The 20735-nt window shown below is 42.2% G+C and overlaps 2 protein-coding genes across 3 annotated transcripts; both read right to left on the bottom strand.

Annotated features, from left to right (window-relative positions):
- Positions 1-352: 352 nt before the first annotated feature.
- On the bottom strand, positions 353-2230 carry LOC106097534 (uncharacterized). 2 transcript variants are annotated; one of them, XM_019352650.2, is made up of 6 exons: positions 2019-2230; positions 1691-1732; positions 1509-1615; positions 1331-1358; positions 1001-1243; positions 353-906 (listed from the first exon to the last, which is right to left on the bottom strand). In XM_019352650.2, the coding sequence occupies exons 1-6, from the start codon at positions 2047-2049 to the stop codon at positions 812-814; spliced, it is 546 nt and encodes a 181-aa protein (XP_019208195.1). In that variant the 5' UTR covers positions 2050-2230; the 3' UTR covers positions 353-811. The 2 variants fall into 2 exon arrangements, with proteins under 2 accessions (XP_019208195.1, XP_013123337.1); XM_013267883.3 differs by having other exon boundaries at positions 1331-1615; positions 2019-2219.
- Positions 2231-10165: 7935 nt separating this feature from the next.
- Positions 10166-18237, bottom strand: LOC100703048 (uncharacterized). The gene is made up of 6 exons (XM_005466274.4): positions 18189-18237; positions 12105-12197; positions 11807-11848; positions 11447-11731; positions 11092-11349; positions 10166-11003 (listed from the first exon to the last, which is right to left on the bottom strand). Exons 2-6 carry the CDS (start codon positions 12157-12159, stop codon positions 10717-10719), a joined length of 927 nt encoding a protein of 308 aa, XP_005466331.1. The 5' UTR covers positions 12160-12197; positions 18189-18237; the 3' UTR covers positions 10166-10716.
- Positions 18238-20735: the final 2498 nt, after the last annotated feature.

The raw sequence follows: 20735 nt of genomic DNA on the forward strand, positions 1-20735 counted from the left end.
ATCTTTGCTGACTTTATGAACGCCCAGTTAGGATAACCACATGTTTCTGATTGGTCAGATGCTCCTAGCACCAGCTCTGTCACGTGAATGTGCAGTGAAAACCCCGGATTACCTGAGCGAGTTGATAACCATCTGATCGTGACTGCTTATCCAGACTGATGATGTCAGGCTGAATCAAGACAATGCAAAGATCCTCACGTACTGTACACGGTGCAGGGAGGAGGAACAACAGAAAGTCACTGTTTCATTGGATGAAATAAGGTCACCATGAGGAATGAGCACAACTCCCAAAGCTTGCAGATAAATCAGGAGAAACATGAAACACACTGAGGAACACACACAGAAACTATGATGATCTGAAGACAGGACTATTTATACACAGAGGAGGCTGAACATCATCAGTACAGGAGCAGATGATAAACACATCATGAACACATCTTGGGCTGGTATTAAAGCATTAAAGCATATCAGGTGTAAAATGCTGCAGTAAGCCTCTGTCACACCTAGCGGGACAGAGGGTGGGGTCACTCAAAGGAGCTCCGCCTTCAGCAGCTGCAGCGTTAAAGTAATGAACATGTGAATCCAGGAGCACTCAGGAACAGCCAGAAGTCAAACCAGACTTAACACTCAGCGTTGACATCAGCAGTCATGCATTCATAGTCTCCATCCAATCCTTGACATCCTCCATCGTGCTGGGTCATCTCCATGGAGATGGCTGATTTCTTTGCCATCTTCCTGCTGCATCAGATGGACAGCAGCACACAAGCAGAGATGCAGTATGGACAGAAGACCACTAGATGGCAGGAGAGTCTCAGTACAGACAAAGGGGGAAGAGGAGGAGGAGGAGGAGGAGGCAGGGGGGAAGAAAAGGGGGAGGAGGGGAGAAAGAAGAGGTGGCAGCAGGCTCTGCAGAAGAGATGATGAAGGTGGGTCTGTCAGCTTAGTTAGTCAGTTTAGTTAGGGCACGTCTTTAAACACGAAGTGATGTCAGTGTCCTCACCTCTGACCCTCAGAAAGCTCTTAAGAGATTCTTTATCTACACCGACAGAACACGAGTAGACACCTTCATCAGACTTCTGCACATTAGTGATGATGAGCTCTGACTGATGTTCAGGTCCAACATGACTCCCATTAATGAAGAAATAAGCTTCGACTGTTGAACCCCTGTGGTTTCTGCAGCGCAGAGTGACATTACTTCCTGCCCTCACAGGAAGTGCAGGGATCTCCAGGATCACACTTCTATCTGACCAACAGAGACACAAAAGGGTGATGCAGAGACAAAGATCCACCAGCAGTGCAGTGTCGCACAGAGACAGCTCACTTCGTGTACCTGAAATGCTGATGGAGACTTCATCGCTCTGCTGTCCAGACGAGTTTTCACAGAAGTAAAAATGATCAGAGGAGAAGAATGAATCCAGAATACAGAAAGAGTAATATCCCACACCATATCCATACCAGCTTGGACTGTCAGCACAGTCATAACTGTAGTCATCTGTTGTTATCATCACCTTCCATCCATCAGCTGTCTGTCCATCATCATCAACACAACTCAGAGACACAGAAGAAGCGTATTTTTTGAAGATCTGCTGGAGGTTTGGACTGACCTGCAGAGAGACTGAGCACAGACACACACAGTAAATGTATTTGTGATCTTTTGGAGTCTCTGATTGTTTTCACTTCATCAACTCACCTGCAGAAACAGCTAGTGCAGACAGCAGCAGCACACACACACCTGCAACAGGACACAGGTCAGTAAAGGTCAGAGCTCACTGAAGGTCAGGTGGATCAGCTGCTTCTGCTTCACGCTCATTTACAGAAACCAAAAACTGCCAGCATTCATTCAGCATCTGTTGTTCTGCTGGACCTGGACTCACTCTGGACCCTTAGTCAGTGGATGGATGATGGATGGATGGATGATGGATGACTGATGGATGCATGGATGGATGATGATGGATGGATGATAGATGATGGATGGATGGATGGATGATGGATGAGTGTAGGAGCTGCGTTTGACTCACCGAGGAGCAGAGAGACAGATGGAGCCTTCATGTCGTCTGGATGCCGACTGAACGTCAGTCGGAGCAGTGAGATGCCTTCAGCTTCACCACTTCCTTGTTTACATGGAAGTGAAATGCAGACGCGAGTTTGAAGTAACTAAGACGCCCACCTCCTTCACTCGTTTTATGCACTCTGACATTTTGACTGTTTCAGTACATAATTAGACTCTATGGAGCTCAACAGTGAGGACCTGGGAGTAAGACTCCACAGAGATCTGGATTATGAGCCATGATGTTGTAACCTTCCACAGCACACTGACTGCCACACGGTGGCATGTGCGCTTGTAGAAACCACACGTCTGTAAGATCCGTCTGATTTTAACAGAAAAAACATTTTATGACATGACACTGTGGAAAAGAGTCTCCTCATGGTCCCCAACAGCATTGCTTCCTATTGGTGGAGCTCCCTGTTACCATGGAAATGCACCACCTCATTTCAGTTTTATTCGTATTTATTTATTTATCGTTATTTATTTATTGAAAATGTTAAAGTTGCGGTTACGACTGAGGCGCCGTACCATATCAAGAACTAGGCCGTGCTTCACTACACACACAACACCAACTACACAATCTATACACAAGACACAAAAAGGATGAACTCTGTGAAGACTGGAAGTCATCAAAGCTTTGCAGGGCATTATAGGTTTATCTGTTTTTATCCAGATCAGATCTTTTCATGGTCATGACTCACCTTACGGGTAAGGGTTAAAACTCTTTATGAAGGTTTTATTAAAATAAATAGAAACAGAGACTGCTGAGCTTGATTTGCTTCCCTATAAATATAAATGACACCGTGCTCCATCTTATCATCACACAACACACAGAAACATTTAGTAGGATTTACTATATACCCTCTATTTTTCTGAGCATCTCTTGAGAACTTTCACATTTACAGCGATTATTATGCAACACCTGAAACAATCCCTTTAAAATATCTGCAAGTGCTGCAGGTAACAGAGAGAGAATGTAACCACATCCTTCCCACAGATGTGCCACTGAGTGCAGAAACACGTGTAAGAGCAGATCTTTCTCACGCTGCGCACACACTGTAAGCTAAATGTGATCAATAATATCATCTGTCTGTAACATCAGCATCACTCATGTTCACCATTTTACTTTGACCCTTCTACAAGAGCTGTTTCATCAGACCTCATCAGCTCTCCTTCCTCTCATCACGTTTACCATCTTCATCAAAGAAATGTGATTATGAACAGACGGAGGAGGGACTTTTATTCTGATTGTTCACCTGCAGCCACCTGACACTCCAGCCCTTCCAGTCAGATTCACTACAATGTTCAAAAACATGTGAAGAACTGTGGGAACTACACGAGGATACAGCTGTTGAGCCACTACATGAAACTGTGAGAAAGAGCTTTTGGAGCTTGATTAAGACGAGAGGTGACGATGAGTGAGCAGCAGGTGGCTTCATGCTGAGAAAGTCTTTAGATGTGAGGTTTGATTTGAGAGTGCTGATGGAGAAGCTTAGAGGAGGTCAGAAGGATCTTCACTCTGTCTCTGTGGATCAGGGGAAGGAGATGATTGGCTGCTGACTGCGGGACTGTGGTGGACATGCAGGACATGTATGAGGACAGTTTAGACACTGATTGTTCTCTCCGACTTCATTCTGGTTTAGAAAAGAGTTGTGTGAGTCTTGGACAGCGGTTTAGAAAGCTGTGTGCTCACTATATTCAGGTGATATTTTCCTGCTGTATTCTAAATAAAAAATTTTTTATGCTGATAGATGAGTTTTCACAGCTTAAAGCCATTTCAACATCGTTCATGAGGTCCCAGCCTTTCTCTTGATTTTAGTGTTACACTAATACAGTTCTCATCAGGAGACTGTCTTACTGACAGCCTCTTACACGGTTTTAAACAGAAAGAAACCTTGGGCAGTTTAACCAATTGGTGTGTGTTATCTGGCTTCATGGATAGATAGAGCTGGGTGTCATCAGCATAGCAATGAAAATGTATGCTATGTCTTCTGATGATGCTGCCTAAGGGAAGCATGTATAATGTAAACAGAATTGGTCCTAGCACTGAACCCTGTGGAACTCCATAATTGACCTTAGTGTGTGAAGAGGACTCTCCATTTACATGCACAGATTGGAGTCTATTAGATAGATATGATACAAACCACTGCAGTGCAGTACCTGTAATACCCAGGGGCGGATCTAGAGAAATTGTCTTAGGGTGGCATGAGGGTGGCAAAGAAATCAAATGGGGTGGCAAAATCAAAGCCTTTTTTCCCCAAACACATATGCAGGTGGTTACATATGGTTAAAATGATTCAAATGCAGCAAGTATACATGTTTTTTATATAAATATAGTCTATAACTTAATTATTGTCTGTAGCCCACATAATTACACACTTTAGTTACATAAAACGTGAGTTTTGATGTTATGTACTGTATAGCCTGTATAATAAATAAATATGTAGCCCAATAAGTATAAAATCCAGAAAGCTACACAACATGGGGCGGTTCATTTACAAACACAAGTCTAACTTAAGTTTCACACTGTTTTTTGTTAGAAAACAATCACATTGTTACAGCTTAAATTACACAAAATGTCAGAAATCTGCACTGTCATGAACAAAAATTTAAACCTAATTTTTCATGATTTGTTGGATTAACCCACTGAGGTCTGAAATACAAGCGGCCATTTTTGACTCCTTTTGAGTTTACGTTTGTATTTCCCCCTCAAATTGTTTCATTTTATTTTTTCCTCCTTGCCTTGTTTGGTCTCATTCTTTTCATCTCAACTGAATTTAATTGTTTTGTTTTTTTTCACTGACATACTGCATTAGTATTACTGATCTGAAATCACACAAAGAACTTAAAATCCTAGTAGTATTTTTTTTACTGTAAAAAAACCCACAGACATGTTGAGTAAATTTTTATAACTTGAAATGCAAATATAAATTGTACATTTTGTAAACATATACAACTATTTATCTAAAAATGTTTTCATTTTGTACAACCATTTAAAAATATTACTAAAACTAAAATGAGAGAACAATCAGGTGTCGCAATAAGATGCCCCACAAATGATGTGTGCCAGTAAAAAAAAAGTTTGTCCACCAAAAGACAGAACAGCACAGGGAGAAACCTGCAGGCCTGACAGCAGCAGGTGTATCACTCCGCTGGTTTTCTACTTAGTGACAGTGTTTACACTGCAAATGTGCCTTAGTGACATTTATTAGTGCCCTCACTGACACACAAAGCAAAACGACTACACAACAGAACAACTACACAAGACAACACAACACAGTAACTATACACTCCACACTAAACGTCACAAATCTCCCACATCTAAAAACTCAATTCAATTCAATTTTATTTATATAGCGCCAAATCACAACAAAAGTCGCCTCAAGGCGCTACTCTCTCTCTCTCTCTCACTTGCTCGCTCTGTCTCGCTGCCATTACCGTCACTCTCAAAACTCTCCCCTCTTCCTAAACAACCAAATCCCACGTGCTGACTTTTTTTTAATTTTAATTTTTAATTTTTTTTAAATTATTTTACATGGTACATTTTTCCACTGATAGGAAAGAGGTTGCTTCTTTTCCTTTCTTTACTGTTTTCGCGCTGTCCTTAGAAAACGCTTAAAATACACACACACACACATAAAAAACGTGACGACAGTATTTAGTAAAAAGCATGGCTTATATCTATTATCATAACTCTGGATTTACTGGCCTGTAATTAAAATTTAAAAACTTTGACGTCCGAACTTTTAATGTGGGCTGAAATAGAGACTCAGCGTGGCTGCAGCTTGTTGCTATGTCAGCTTAACATAGTCATGTGATTTGGAGGTGCAGCGTGTCCGTGGACCACAGCGGGTTAATAACACTCACCTTCCTTCCATTTCCAGAGTGTAACATCCAACCACCTGTGCAAAATCCTTATGGTCCCATGGTGTTGTTCAAAATGTGCTCTGGCACAATCATAAGCATCGCTTGCTACTGAAAACAAGAAAAAAGCCGCTCCTGCTATGGGCTGAACCATTTGTTAATGGTGGAGGGGGGAACACTATGCAATATATTCAGTTTTAGCATTTATATTCACTGTTGACTGTAACTACGCTCAAACTGTTAATGCTATCTTATTTTAATAAACAACACTGTCATATGCAAAACTGGGGTGGCAAGGGATCATTTTAGGGTGGCACTTGCCACCCCATGCCACCCTTCTAGATCCGCCCCTGGTAATACCTACAGTATGTTCTAATCGCTCTAATAGGATATTATGGTCAACAGTATCGAACGCAGCACTGAGGTCTAGCAGGACAAGCACAGAGATGAGTCCACTGTCAGAGGCCATAAGAAGATCATTTGTAACCTTCACTAAAGCTGTTTCTGTGCTGTGATGAGCTCTGAAACCTGACTGAAACTCTTCAAATAAGCCATTCCTCTGCAGATGATCTGTTAGCTGTTTCACAACTACTCTTTCAAGGATGTTTGATATGAAAGGAAGGTTGGAGATTGGCCTATAATTAGCTAAGACAGCTGGGTCTAGAGATGCTTTTTAAGTAAAGGTTTAACTACAGCCACCTTGAAGGCCTGTGGTACATAGCCGATTATTAGAGATAGGTTGATCATATTTAAGATTGAAGCATTAATTAATGGCAGGACTTCTTTGAGCAGTTTTGTAGGAATGGGGTCTAAAAGACATGTTGATGGTTTGGAGGAAGTAATTATTGAAGTTAACTCAGAAAGATCAATTGGAGAAAAAGAGTCTAACTTAACATCGATGGTACTAAAAGTAGCTGTAGATAATATTACATCTGTGGGATGATTATTGGTAATTTTTTCTCTAATGATTAAAATTTTATTTGTGAAGAAGTTCATGAAGTCATTACTAGTTAACGTTAAAGGGATGGTTGGCTCAGTAGAGCTCTGACTGTTTGTCAGCCTGGCTACAGTGCTGAAGAGAAACCTGGGGTTGTTCTTATTTTCTTCAATCAGTGACGAATAGTAAGATGTTCTGGCTTTGCGGAGGGCTTTCTTATAAAGCAGCAAACTATTTCTCCAGGCTAAATGATGATCCTCTAAATTTGTGACACGCCATTTCCTCTCCAGCTTACGAGTTATCTGCTTTAGGCTACGTGTTTGAGAATTATACCACGGAGTCAGGTACTTCTGATTTGAGGCCTTAGTTTTCACAGGAGCTACAGTATCCAGAGTCGTACGTAGTGAGGAGGTAAAATTATTAACAAGATAATCGACCTCTGTTGGAGTAGCGTTCAGATAGTTGCTCTGCTCTATGTTGGTACAGGGCATTGAAGATGATAACAGTGGGTGGATTATATTCTTAAACTTAGTTACAGCACTTTCAGAAAGACATCTACTGTGATAAAGTCTACTCTCCACTGCTGTGTAATCAATTATTGTAAATGTAAATGTTATCAGGAAATGATCAGACAGCAGAGGGTTTTCAGGAAACACTGTTAAATGTTCAGTTTCTATGCCATATGTTAAAACAAGATCTAGAGTGTGATTAAAGTGGTGGGTGGGTTCTTTTACATTTTGAGAGAAGCCAATTGAGTCTAATAACAGATTAAATGCCATGTTGAGGCTGTCATTTTTAGCATCTACATGGATGTTAAAATCACCCACAATAATTATTTTATCTGAGCTGAGCACTAAATCAGATAAAAAGTCTGAGAAATCAGAGAGAAACTCTGTGTAAGGCCCAGGTGGACGATAGATGATAACAAGTAAGACTGGTTTCTGAGTTTTACAGCTGGGGTGGACGAGGCTAAGCATCAGGCTTTCAAATGAATTAAAAGTCTCTGTCTGGGTCTTTGGTTGATTAATAGGCTGGTGTGAAAAATTGCTGCCACACCGCCCCCTCGGCCTGTGCTTCGAGGTTTCTGGTAGTTAGAATGACTCGGGGGTGTTGATTCATTTAAACTAACATACTCATCCTGCTGTAAGACTTGGAGGGGAGAGACCTAATATTTAATAATCTACATTTCACTGTTTTACTCTTTGGTTCAGATGTGGATACTGTATTGTTCTTTCTTTGTGATGTTTTATGTTTACAAAATTATGGTTTTTAGTTTTAGGTTGGTTTTTGTCTGTTTGGGAGCTGACACAGTTTCCAAGCAGCGCTCTAGACTAACTTTTTGCCACGGTTGCACTGGTGCGCCTAACTTTTTTTCTTAGGTGCACCAGTTCAAAAGTTAGGTGAACCCAAATTTTTCAACCACATTGCTTAACACCGCAGCTTTACACGTTAACTTTTTTTATTGCTGTCCATACGGACACTATTGATTTGTAAATGATTAACTAACAATCTTGTCAACACAAAGTTCTTTATTTGGAGCACATTTCTGCAAGAAAGATAAGTTACCGTATTTTTCGGACCATAAGGCGCATTAAGCAAAACCAAACAGTCAGATAAGTCAAACTTTACTCAACTCATTCTTCTTGCTTCCTCCACTTCCGTACCATTGATTCATTAATGTTGAATTCTCTGGCAGCTGCTCTATTCCCATGTGCTACTGAGTGACTGATAGAGTTTGAAATCCGCTTCATAAGCATGTCTCTTAACAGGAGCCATTTTAGGGTCCTTATACACACACAATATGGTAATATTATGTTGAAGCACAGTATGTATTCCTCCGCGAGGCTCCTGACTACGGTAGCTGCTCCGACAATCCATCAAGCGGTGCGGCTTCGTAGCTTACCAAAGTCGTACTAAAACATTTTTGACAGATTTTTAAGCACCGTGTACCACATAAAATCGGTTCGAGGTCAGTAAGCACAACCAGAATTCATACATAAGACACACTTTTGAGGAAATGAAAGGATTTTAAGTGCACCTTATAGTCCGAAAAATACGGTACTGAAAAATTTCTTGTGCTTAAATTGCTTCACTGAGCTCAAATTTAAACTTAAAATGTCTCAAGATATATAAAATAAAAAGAAAGTCTAAATTAAAAATGCGTCAAAGGCTTCGAACTGAACATCTCAATATCTGAACATCTTACCTTGGGCATGGGCATCTGAGAAGTTCCACCTTTGACTATCTCTGATTAGTTTAGACCACGATACGGTCATAGTGTTGTCTGTTATTGGCCACACGGAGACTTTCAGAGTTGCTGAGACTTTATTTTTTTTAAGTCGAACAGCTGGTTGCACCTGTGCGACCCAGGATTTTTTTGAGCAGAACATTGGCACATTAGTGGAATGTGCAGGCAGCGACATGTTCAGCTACTCTAAGCAGCACCTTCATGATTGGTTTAGGCCACGATATGGGCATAATGTTTTCTGCTGTTGGTCACACAGAGACTTTCAGAGTTGCAGAGACTCTTTTTTTTTTTACTCGAACAGCTGGTCGCACCTGTGTGGGATTTTTTTTAGTCGCACCATTGAGAAATTGGTCACACTCTAGAGCCCTGCTCTAAGCGGATAGGGTTTTGGGGGGTAGCAGGAGGAGAGAAGCTGCAGAGAGGCGTGTAAGACTGCAACTCTGCTTCCTGGTCCCAACTCTGGATAGTCATATTTTGGGGGGTTTAATAAATTGGTCCATATTTCTAGAAATGAGAGCTGCTCCATCCAAAGTGGGATGGATGCCGTCTCTCCTAACAAGACCAGGTTTCCTCCAGAAGGTTTGCCAATTATCTATGAAGCCCACATCGTTTCTGGGACACCACTCAGACAGCCAGCAATTTAAGGAGAACATGCGGCTAAACATGTCACTCCTGGTCTGATTGGGGAGGGGACCAGAGAAAACTACAGAGTCCCACATTGTTTTGGCAAAGTTACACACCGATTCAATATTGATTTTAGTGACCTCCGATTGGCGTAACCGGGTGTCATTACTGCCGACGTGAATTATGATCTTACTGTATTTACGTTTACCCTTAGCCAGCAGTTTTAAATTTCCTTCAATGTCGCCTGCTCTGGCCCCTGGAAGACAATTGACTATGGTTGCCGGTGTCTCTAGCTTCACATGTCTGAGAACAGAATCACCAATTACCAGTTTGACCCCCGGCGGGTGTGTCGCCGAGTGGGGAAAAACGGTTAGACACATGAACAGGTTGGTGGTGTACCTGGGGCTTCTGTTTCCTCCTCACCGTCACCCAGCTGCCCTCTTTCCCCAGCTGCTTGGGGTCTGCCGGGGAACAGCTAGCGGGGCCTACACTATCTTCGGCTGCACCAGCTACAGGGGCCTGGCTAGCTACGGGTGAATGAAGGGTGCGAAGCAGAGTCTTCAATTCAGAGCTGCAGACAGGGTACATTTATTCCACGTGTCTTTTTTACTAAAGGAAGCCGAGGAGTAGCTAGATATCTGATACACTGAGTAGGAACGTGCGGGAGGGACAGGTGAAAAGGCCATGCTGCTAGAATGTTGGCTACAAGCTAAGCTAGCAAATCCCTAAAGACACAGTGAGGGAATACTGTGAATATAAATTAGCGAGTGAATACACAGAGAGTGTGCTTTGGATAAAGAACATGAAGATTACATTATAAGTTGTTATGTAAAGTTTGTAATTAACCGGCTACACAGATAAGCTACACAAAAACACCGCTATGCATGTTACATTACTGCATTAAGAACCAACACCAAGTGAAAGCCCCACTTCTACAACCCTGAAGAACACATGAATCCATGAACACTCAGGATCATCCACTATTCAAACAAAAGCTCAGACATAACGCTCGGTGGTGACATCATCACTGATGACCTCCCACTCTTCATCCAGTTTGTCACCGCCTCCATTGTTCTGGGTCATCTCCATGGAGATGGCTGGCTTGTTTTCCAACTTCCTGCTGCAGCAGATGTACATCAGCAGACCAGCAGAGATACAGTATGGACAGAAGGCCAGTAGATAACACAAGAATTTGAACTGAGTATGACTGAGAGAAAGTGGAGGAGGAGGAGTGGAAGAGGCAGTCGGAGGAGTAGAAGGGAGCGCTGTAGTGGGATCACACTCTGCAGGAGAGATAATTATGGCTTAGTTAGTCTTTTATCAGGTCTGTAGTTCATGTCTTTAAATAGGAAGTGCTGTCAGTGTGCTGACCTCTGACCCTCAAAAAGCTCTGAGGAGATCTCCAATTTTGATCAACCCAACATGAGTAGAAACCTTCATCAGACTTCTGGACATTAGTGATGAGGAGCTCTGATTGATGTTCAGAAACAACACGACTTCCTTTAAAGTAGAATTCAGCTGAAAATCTGTGATTATATTCACGACTCAGGAATTTATGTCTGCATCGAAGAGTGACATTACTTCCTGCCCTCACAGGAAGTGCAGGGATCTCCAGGATCGTACCAAACCCTGATCAACAGAGACACACACAGAGTGATGTAGAGACAAAGTTACACCAACAGATCAGAGTCATACAGACACAGAGAGACAGGTGGGAGCAGCTTACAGCTTGTTACTGTTACATTGATGGAGACTTCATCGCTCTGCTGTCCAGATGAGTTTTCACAGAAGAAAATCCCATTAAAGTAATCAGAGATGTCGAGAACACAGAAAGAATCAAACTTCCTCCAAAAGGCTGAAGCATCTGCTCTGCAGTCCACAGTGTATCCTCTTCCAGTCCTCTTCACCAGCCAGCCATCAGCTGTCTCTCCTTCATCATCAACACAGCTCAGAGACACAGAAGAAGATTCTCTGATAAGCTGCTGGAGGTTTGGACTGACCTGCAGAGAGACTGAGCACAGACACACACAGTAAATGTATTTGTGATCTTTTGGAGTCTCTGATTGTTTTCACTTCATCAACTCACCTGCAGAAACAGCTAGTGCAGACAGCAGCAGCACACACACACCTGCAACAGGACACAGGTCAGTAAAGGTCAGAGCTCACTGAAGGTCAGGTGGATCAGCTGCTTCTGCTTCACGCTCATTTAAAGAAACCAAAAACTCCCCGCATTCATTAATCAACTGTCCTTCAGCTGAACCTGGACTCACTCTGGATCCTCAGTCAGTGGATGGATGGATGGATGGATGGATGGATGGATGGATGGATGGATGGAGGGATGATGATGGATGGATGGATGGATGTAGGAGCTGTGTTTGACTCACTGAGGAGCAGAGAGACAGCTGGAGTCTTCATGTCGTCCGGATGCCGACTGAACATCAGTTTGAGCAGTGAGACGCCTTCAGCTTCACCACTTCCTGTTAGCAAGGAAGTAAAATACCATATGTGGCACAAGTACTTGCATTCTTCATTTAAGTAGAATTACAGATACTTTTGTAAGAAAGTACTCCTGAAAGTACTTATGATTCTTCTTTACTCAAGCACAGGGTCAGAAATGTACTCAAGGTATAGAATAGAGTAAACCTTTATTATCCCACAGATGAGAAATTTCGGTGTTCCAGAGCTCTTACAGCACGGGAAAATAAAATATAAAAGGAAGACACAAGTTGCTCCTATAAATATAGGCAACCAAAGTTCGTATATACATGTATATACAGGTACAGAATATGTATAGAAAAATTCAGAAAATCTACAGAGCTATGTATAAAATGTACAGTAAACAAACAGGCTGGTGAGTAAGATGACCAAAATAATTTTTTAAACTGCATTACAGAGTCTGACAGCTGCTGGTAAGAATGACCTGCAGTAGCGCTCCTTCCTGCACTGTGGGTGTAAAAGTCCACTGCTGAACGAGCTGCTCAGTGCTCGTACGGTCTCATGCAGGGGGTGGGAGGAGTTGTCCATGATGGATGTTAGCTTAGACAACATCCTCTCCTCCCCAACCTGCTCAATGGACTTCAGTGGACAGTCCAGGACAGAGCTGGCCCTCCTGACCAGTTTGTTGAGTTTCCCCCTGTCCCTCTCTGCCATTCCACCACTCCAGCAGACCACAGCATAGAAAATAGCAGACGCCACCACAGTGTCATAAAATGTCCTTAGGAGTGTCCTGTTCACGCCAAAGGATCTCAGCAGCCGTAGCAGGTGGAGGCAACTTAGACCCTTTTTGTAGAGTGCATTTGTGTTTGTGGACCAGTCCAGTTTGTTATTGAGGTGAACACCCAGGTATTTGTACTCCTCCACCTCCTAAACATAAAAGGTAGTTGTTTGGTTACATTTCTACCCTTTTGTGTGCAAAAAAAGAAACTGAATCTACATATGTGCTTTATATGTAATAAAACAATATTAAAGCACAGGAATACAAACTTTATTCCAACATCTGAGTCTAATGAATGTACTCAGCTTGATCACCTGTTATGTTCAGAATCAGAATCAGAGACACTTCATGAATCCCAGAGAGAAACTGAATTGTCATAGCAATAAACTGACATCAAAGCAATTGTATAAAATTAAGTGTAGAATTAAACATATAAATATATACATAAATATAAAAGGACACAGGTATTTACAGTTTCAGGGAACCTGAACACAGCTTCACCACTTCCTTGTTTCCATGGAAGCAAAATGCAGACGCGAAAAGAAGTCTGATGTAAACAAGACGCCTACCTCTTTCACATGATTTATGCACTTTGACATTTTGTTGCTCGTTGCATGGTGTACAGCATGGACAGTGTTGGAGAGTAACGGAATACATGTACCCGCGTTACGTATTCAAAATACAAAATATGAGTAACTGTATTCCGTTACAGTTTAAAAAGGTAATAATCAGAATACAGTTACTTTGTTGCAATTTTGTGGCCCGCATAATGACGTGAAGAAATATTTTTAAAAATTATTATTCAAAAATGATTTAATATGAAGGCAATAAAGCAGTGTTACAGCTCTAAAGAGTGTAGTCCGTGCTGCAGGGAGAATGGACTGTCATACACGTTATGTGTCTGTGAGCGAGGGAGGGAGAAAAAGGAAAAGTCCGAGCTGTCACGGAGCAGAAACGGGAGCTGGAAGCATGTAAATATAATAATAACCACTGCAGCCAAGAAGAGTGCCTGACGAGCCCAGCTGTAAGTAAGCTATTAAGACTCGACTGTACACTGTGTTCGTGTTTTCCTCCGAAACAATAAGTTCCGTTGGAGCAGCCTTTCAACGCCTCTCTCTGTCTCTCGCTTCTTCAGTTCTAGGGTCAAATGGTGGAGAGTCCCATATTTAAGCCCCGTGGGACCGTCCCCCCAAGAGGGACAATGGACCCCCTAATGATCCTCTGGGCGTTTGTTAGAAGAATGCTGGGAAGCGGGGTGCGATGTTGTTGGTTTCTCAGCCTTCTTTTCAGGTAGCCAAGGTGAGTCACCACTGTTAAGAAAAAAGTCAGTTCATGAAGGTCCAGATTGCGAATTCTGACGAATGTCCAGGAGAGTTTGTCTGACATAGTTGATGAGAGTATTACAGGTTGCAAAGAAACTAAGAAATAACACAGCAAACATAAGAAAAACGCAAAGTTGAGGAGGACACCGGCGCCATCTTGAAAGATACCACTGGATGTGCAGACTACACAAGCCTGGATTCTGATCTACTAGCAGACCCATAACTATGAGAGCAAAACTAATCAGTGTGCACATTTCACACAGTTTGCATAATTTTGCTTGCTTTCTTTCTCTTTGTGCAGATTGAGACTATTTCTGGGCACATACAAATTAGTAAATGAGGCCCAGTGAATGAGCGAGTGAGTGTAGGAGCTCGGTTTGACTCAGAGATCGATGGAAACATCAGTCTGAGCCACCGACAGGACTGCATAGTGAAGTAGTTCTGTCCCCCACCCCGAACACGACAGGGCAATAGGTGCTGCGGCTTCTCCTGGTGGATCGTAGAGGACCTGCCTGTCCCCCAAATTTAAGGTTTCATTTAGTTTTAGTCTTTCACTCAGTTGTCATTTTTTACTACATGATTTATTTTCCAGCAGAAAAACAGCAGATCTTAGTTTGCTCAGGTTCAGTCACATCTATCATCACACTGTAAAGCACTAAACTGTCTCTGTATGACTCTGTTTGTGTCTCTGTTGGTCAGATGGAGGTCTTACCCTTCCTGTGAAGGTGGGAGTGCTGTCCTCAGCTGCAACTGATTTCTTCATGAATAGAAGTCTTCTTATATCTCCTTTTTTAATCCAAATCAGAGCTCATCATCACTAAAGTGCAGCAGTCTGGTGAATGTCTGTACTCGCGTTCTTCTTGGTTTGGAGAATTTCTTTGAAGTTTCCGAGGGCCAGAGGGGAGGACACTGACATCACTTCCTGTTTACATCCAGGAATTAACCTGTTGACCTGATAATAAACTGATCATTGAGCTATCTTCCTCATCTCTCCTGCAGAGCTGCCTCATACCTCCTCTTCCTCCCCTCTTATTATCCCCGTGTCTGTCTCTTCTGCCATCTAGTGGCCTTCTATGTGTACTGAACACAGACTGTTCTGCTAGTGTCCATCTGCTGCCGGAAGAAGACAGAAAACAATAGGCGACTTTAAACCCTTTTAGAAAATGCTTATCAGAGGATCTCTAAAAATTACTCTAGTAAGAGTAACAATAATCATGTATTTTAGTATTATTTCACTAAGTTTTCTTCTAATGTGCACCTGCAGCAACTCTGAAAATGGATTAGAGGAAAAGGATGGATGGATGGATGAATGGATGATGGATGGATGGATGATGAATGGATGATGGATGGATGGGTGATGGATGGATGATAAATGATGGATGGATGGATGATGGATGAATGGATGGATGATTAATGGATGATGGATGGATGGATGGGTGATGGATGGATGATAAATGATGGATGGATGGATGATGGATGAATGGATGGATGATTAATGGATGATGGACGGATGAATGGATGATGGATGGATGGACGGATGAATGGATGATGGATGGATGGATGATTAATGGATGATGGATGGATGGATGGATGGATGGATGGATGGATGGACGGATGAATGGATGATGGATGGATGGATGGATGGATGATAAATGATGGATGGATGGATGATGGATGGATGGACGGATGAATGGATGATGGATGGATGGACGGATGGACGGATGAATGGATGATGGATGGATGGACGGATGGACGGATGAATGGATGATGGATGGATGGATGATAAATGATGGATGGATGGATGATTAATGGATGGATGGATGGATGGATGATAAATGATGAATGGATGGATGATTAATGGATGATGGATGGATGGATGGACGGATGGATGAATGGATGATGGATGGATGGATGGACGGATGGATGAATGGATGATGGATGGATGGATTTTGCCGACGCAGGTTTAAATGTCCAGTCTTGTTGATGTCACGATGTTACGGTGCACGCACACAGTGGTGTTGCTGCCTCACACACGTTTGTCATTAATAGTTAAGACTTGTGTTGCAGCAGATAAAGAGATGTTTCATGATGCTAATCATAACAGATTTAAACACTCTTTACCTGCAACACAGCAAGTTGGAAATTGTTCTGATAATGAGGGGTAATTTCAGTGTCTGTTAATTTATATTTTATTCTCTATAGCTTATGAAAGCCATTAGTTAATGTAGTTTAATCACTAGAAATTATGAGCTGAAGTTAACTCTCTGAGTAAGTGAGAGATAATTCCTAACAAACACAATGTGATGAAAGTGGAGCAGAGAAAAAGAAATAGCGAGGTTCGCCTTGTTTTCCACTGTGGATCACAAAGTGGATTCACTACTTTTTTTTGGATAGGAACTTAGAGGAAGATTTGGGAACTTTGTAAGGAGTTCTCCTCAGAAAGGATTTCATCCAGCGTGGCTAAGGCCAGAACTCATCTACAGCTGAGGTGTTCTCTCTCTCCTCGACTAAAAACTCATCAAAGCTGGCAGTAGATATTTAGCAACAGTTTAGATTTCATTACTTTAATTTTTATGTTTTACTTTTTTTTATTTTAAATTGAAAAATGATTTGACTGATTTGTGATTATTAATAACTGTTTGAGCTCTTTGCTTAAATAAAATATCGTATCTGCCATTAAAGTCAGCTTTGTGGAGGTTCTTATTGAGTATTCTAGTCTTTAAAAATTAACAGATCCCTGGCGCCTACTTTTCAGGCCATCCATCCATCCGTGTTCTTCCACTTATCCTAGGCCGGGTCGCAGAGGCAGCAGCCTAAGCAGAGAAGCTCAGACCTCCCTCTCCACGGCCTTCTCTTCCAGCATGTGGGACATGCCCAGAACACCTCATCCAGGAGGCATCCTTGTCAGATGCCCAAACCACCTCAACTGGCTCCTTTCTATGTGGAAGACCAGCGGCTCTATTCTGAGCCCCTCCCTCCCTGGCCAAACTCCTCACCCCCTCTCTAAGGGAGAGGCCAGCCGCCCTTCAGAGGAAGCTCATTTCCGCCGCTTGTATCCATGATCTCGTTCTTTCAGTCACTACCACAGCTCGTCGCCATAGGTGAGGGTAGAGACGTAGATCGACTGGTAAATTGAGAGCTTTGGTTTTAGACTCAGCTCTCTCTTCACCACGACAGACTGGTATAGCGTCCGCATCACTGCAGCCGCAGCACCAATCTGTCGATCTCCTGCTCCCCTCTCCCCTCACTCCTGAAGATCCGGAGACACTTAAACTCCTCCATTTAAGGCAGGAACTCTTCCCAACTCCCAAGGAGTTTTTTAACTGCCTCAGTGACTTCGCCCCCAGTGATGGACGAGTCCAGAGACTCTGCTTCCTCTACAGAAGACGTGTCACTGGACTTAAGGCGGTCCTCGAAGAATTTTTTCCACCACCCAACAATATCCTCAGTTGAAACCAGCAGTGCTTCACCTGTACTACACACAGTGAGTGAAAGCACCGGTTTACCCTCTTGAGTTCCCTGAAAGTTGGCCAGAAACCTTCGAGGGAGTCTTTTTCCATGGCCTTCTCAGGCCACTGACGTGAATCCTAGCAAATTTCCACGTGCCATAGATCATTAGAGGAGCGCTACCATTAATAACTGTGGCTGTTGATTGAACTTTACTGAGGGTTGCTAGTGGGGTGCATCATCTAGCAGACAGCATGGGCATGAAGACGGAGGTAGTCCTGCTTAACTTAGTTTCTTTTGACCTATTACGGTAATGTGTCTCAGGGCCGTGCAGAGACGTTTATAGGGGCGGGTGCTCAAAGCTAAAAAGGGGCACATTGAACCAGGCTGAATAACAACAACACACATTCATCAAGAATCTAATATGGGATCGCATCATACTATATCACTGTTGTGAGGCAAAGCAAACGTAGCCGATGTTTTACCTGATGGGTACAATGTTGCTGTTGAGGGGTTTCTGCTGCTCCTGCTGCTGATAGTGCTGGAGGGCAGGGCAGTGCTGATCTGAAACTGTAGACATTAAAAAGTCCATAGGAGAGATGGTAGCTGATTAAACAAGTGTCATGAGATAATAACAAAATGCAAAGATTGGTGACAGCGCTTGGAACCATAAGGCAACAAAAAACTGAGAAATAAACTAGACCCTGCCTGTGAATCACTCTTTGCCTCTCTTCCTCCTTCCATCCCCTCATTTTATCTATCACTCTCCACTTGCTGTCCATCTGAGAACAAGGCACAACTTGCTATTGCAATAAACTAATATTTAATTATCCACACTTAACAACTCTTACACTTAATCTATAATAAAATGATGACAGAAAAATGTTATAGAAGCAAAACATTCCAGTTGTGCTTATTATTATTTTTATACTGGAATACCTCTCCAACAACTGGTACATGTGTTAATGTTACCTGTGCTCTTTGTAATCCAGCTGCTGAGGGATCCACTGCCTTTAGTAGCCTCACACAGCTCCTACTGTTTCCTCCTCATGTCCTTACCAGCCATGTCTGGACAATGTTATATCATGAGTAATAATTCAAAAATCCATATACATAAAGCACACACATGCACACACAGTGACATTTTAGACCTTCTTCAGAATACTGTATATACTGTGGGCACAAGTTTCCATCATGGTGCTGATCCAGAATCCTTCCCTTATTATTTATTACTAGAGCTACAATAATAAAGCAATGAGGGGAAAAAAAGTAATAAATATGAAATAATGTATTTGTGATGATTCCATTTGTTTCACTATCCACTCTGTGCAGGCAGAAAGCTTATTACATTTTTTAACTGTAGAGATACAATAATTTTGCTGCTGTAAAATCAGCATTTTGTCTTATTTAAAATATAAATCTAATATAATCTGTTTCTTAATGTATGTTCTTTAAAATACAGCGTGTTTTTGAAATATTATAATTATAATAATCCATAATTATGTGGACATGCATATTACATCGTTTTAAGTGAAATCCCTCCAGAAAGGCAGGAAAAGCCCTGTAACTTACTTTAAAACTAAATATGTTCCCTAAAACGGTGACAGAGCTACAGACCCATGACAGCCTTACCCAGTGAGCCAGCAGCTGTGACCAGCACTACTTGTGCAGTTAATAAAAGGACAGGTAAAGTTTGTCGCGCTGTTACACCCACAGCACGCTCATTTGTTTCAGTTCGTCAGTTGCCACAAGACAGCTTACCAACGTGTACGTGATAAGCTAATACTGCTGTGTGCTGTAGACTACAGTGTGCGCTGTACACCTACTTACTGGTTTTGTCGCATCAGTCTGTGTGTCTGAGTTAATTTGCGTTTCTCCTACAGCTCCGGACCGCAAAAAAAATGCGCGTGCACTTTGTGAGCTCGTTCCCGGCTCGTAACCAGCGCGTTCTGCCGTCAAGGGCGATCATTGGTTAATGGTGATCATGTGACTGATGCAAGCCAGATCCTTTTATTTAGCAAAAATGTGATTAATAGTTAAATATTATTGTTGAGGGGCACAGACAGGACTCTACACGCACACACACATTTAAAAAAAAAATAATTAAAAATTTTTTAAAAAATTGCCTCAACAAAAGGGCACTTTGGGCACCCATCAGGAAAGGGGCGGGTGCTCAAGCCCCTTCCGCCCCCCCCTCTGCACGTGCCTGATGTGTCTGGCAAGCAGAGCCTTCACAGTAACATGTTCCAGCCCGAACAGTGAAAAAGCCAGATACTGTGGCACTGAGGTCCGGCCATGTCTCTGTGAAGCACAACACAGTGAACTCCCAATCCTCCCTCTGATATCTGACCAGCACCCACAGCTTGTCCACCTCATTAGCCAGAGACCTCAAGTTCCCTGTGATGACCGAAGGAATGCAGGGTTTATATTTCCTGCTCCTCACTTTCCTCACACTGAGACACTCTGCTCAGTGTCCCCCCCATCATGACAAACACAGGAAAAACTATTTACGTCCGTGGTGCTTAAAAAAAGACAAGATTAGCCACAAATATAACGAAACTATGAAGAAACACTCAAAACCCAAGAAACTATAGGAGGTGACACTCTCACAGCACCAAGACTAGCCAATGACTTACAATTAAAAGCATTTTTGTATTTAACAGAGATCCCACTACACTTCCGGTTTGCACTTTGGTCAACTCTGTTGCTTTTAAATGTGCTATAGAAATAAAATGGACACTGATTTGCATCAGAGGAGGAAAATAGAAATGCAGGCTACAGCTTGAATATGGACATTACATTTATTTGTATTGCACAAAAGGAGGAGAGCGCGATGGCACTGTAGAAACTAGAGATGGCACGATACCACTTTTTTATGTCCAATACCGATATCATAAATTTGGATATCTGCCGATACCGATAGGAATCCGATATTGTGTGTTTTTTAATCAATAAAACGTTGTTTTTAATATCTTGCTGCATTTTGTATAAGTTCATACTCAAGTTTAAATAAACAACAACACTAAAGCTAT

This window comes from Oreochromis niloticus, linkage group LG16 (assembly GCF_001858045.2).
Source record: "Oreochromis niloticus isolate F11D_XX linkage group LG16, O_niloticus_UMD_NMBU, whole genome shotgun sequence".
In the NCBI taxonomy this organism is placed as follows: Eukaryota; Metazoa; Chordata; class Actinopteri; order Cichliformes; family Cichlidae; genus Oreochromis; species Oreochromis niloticus.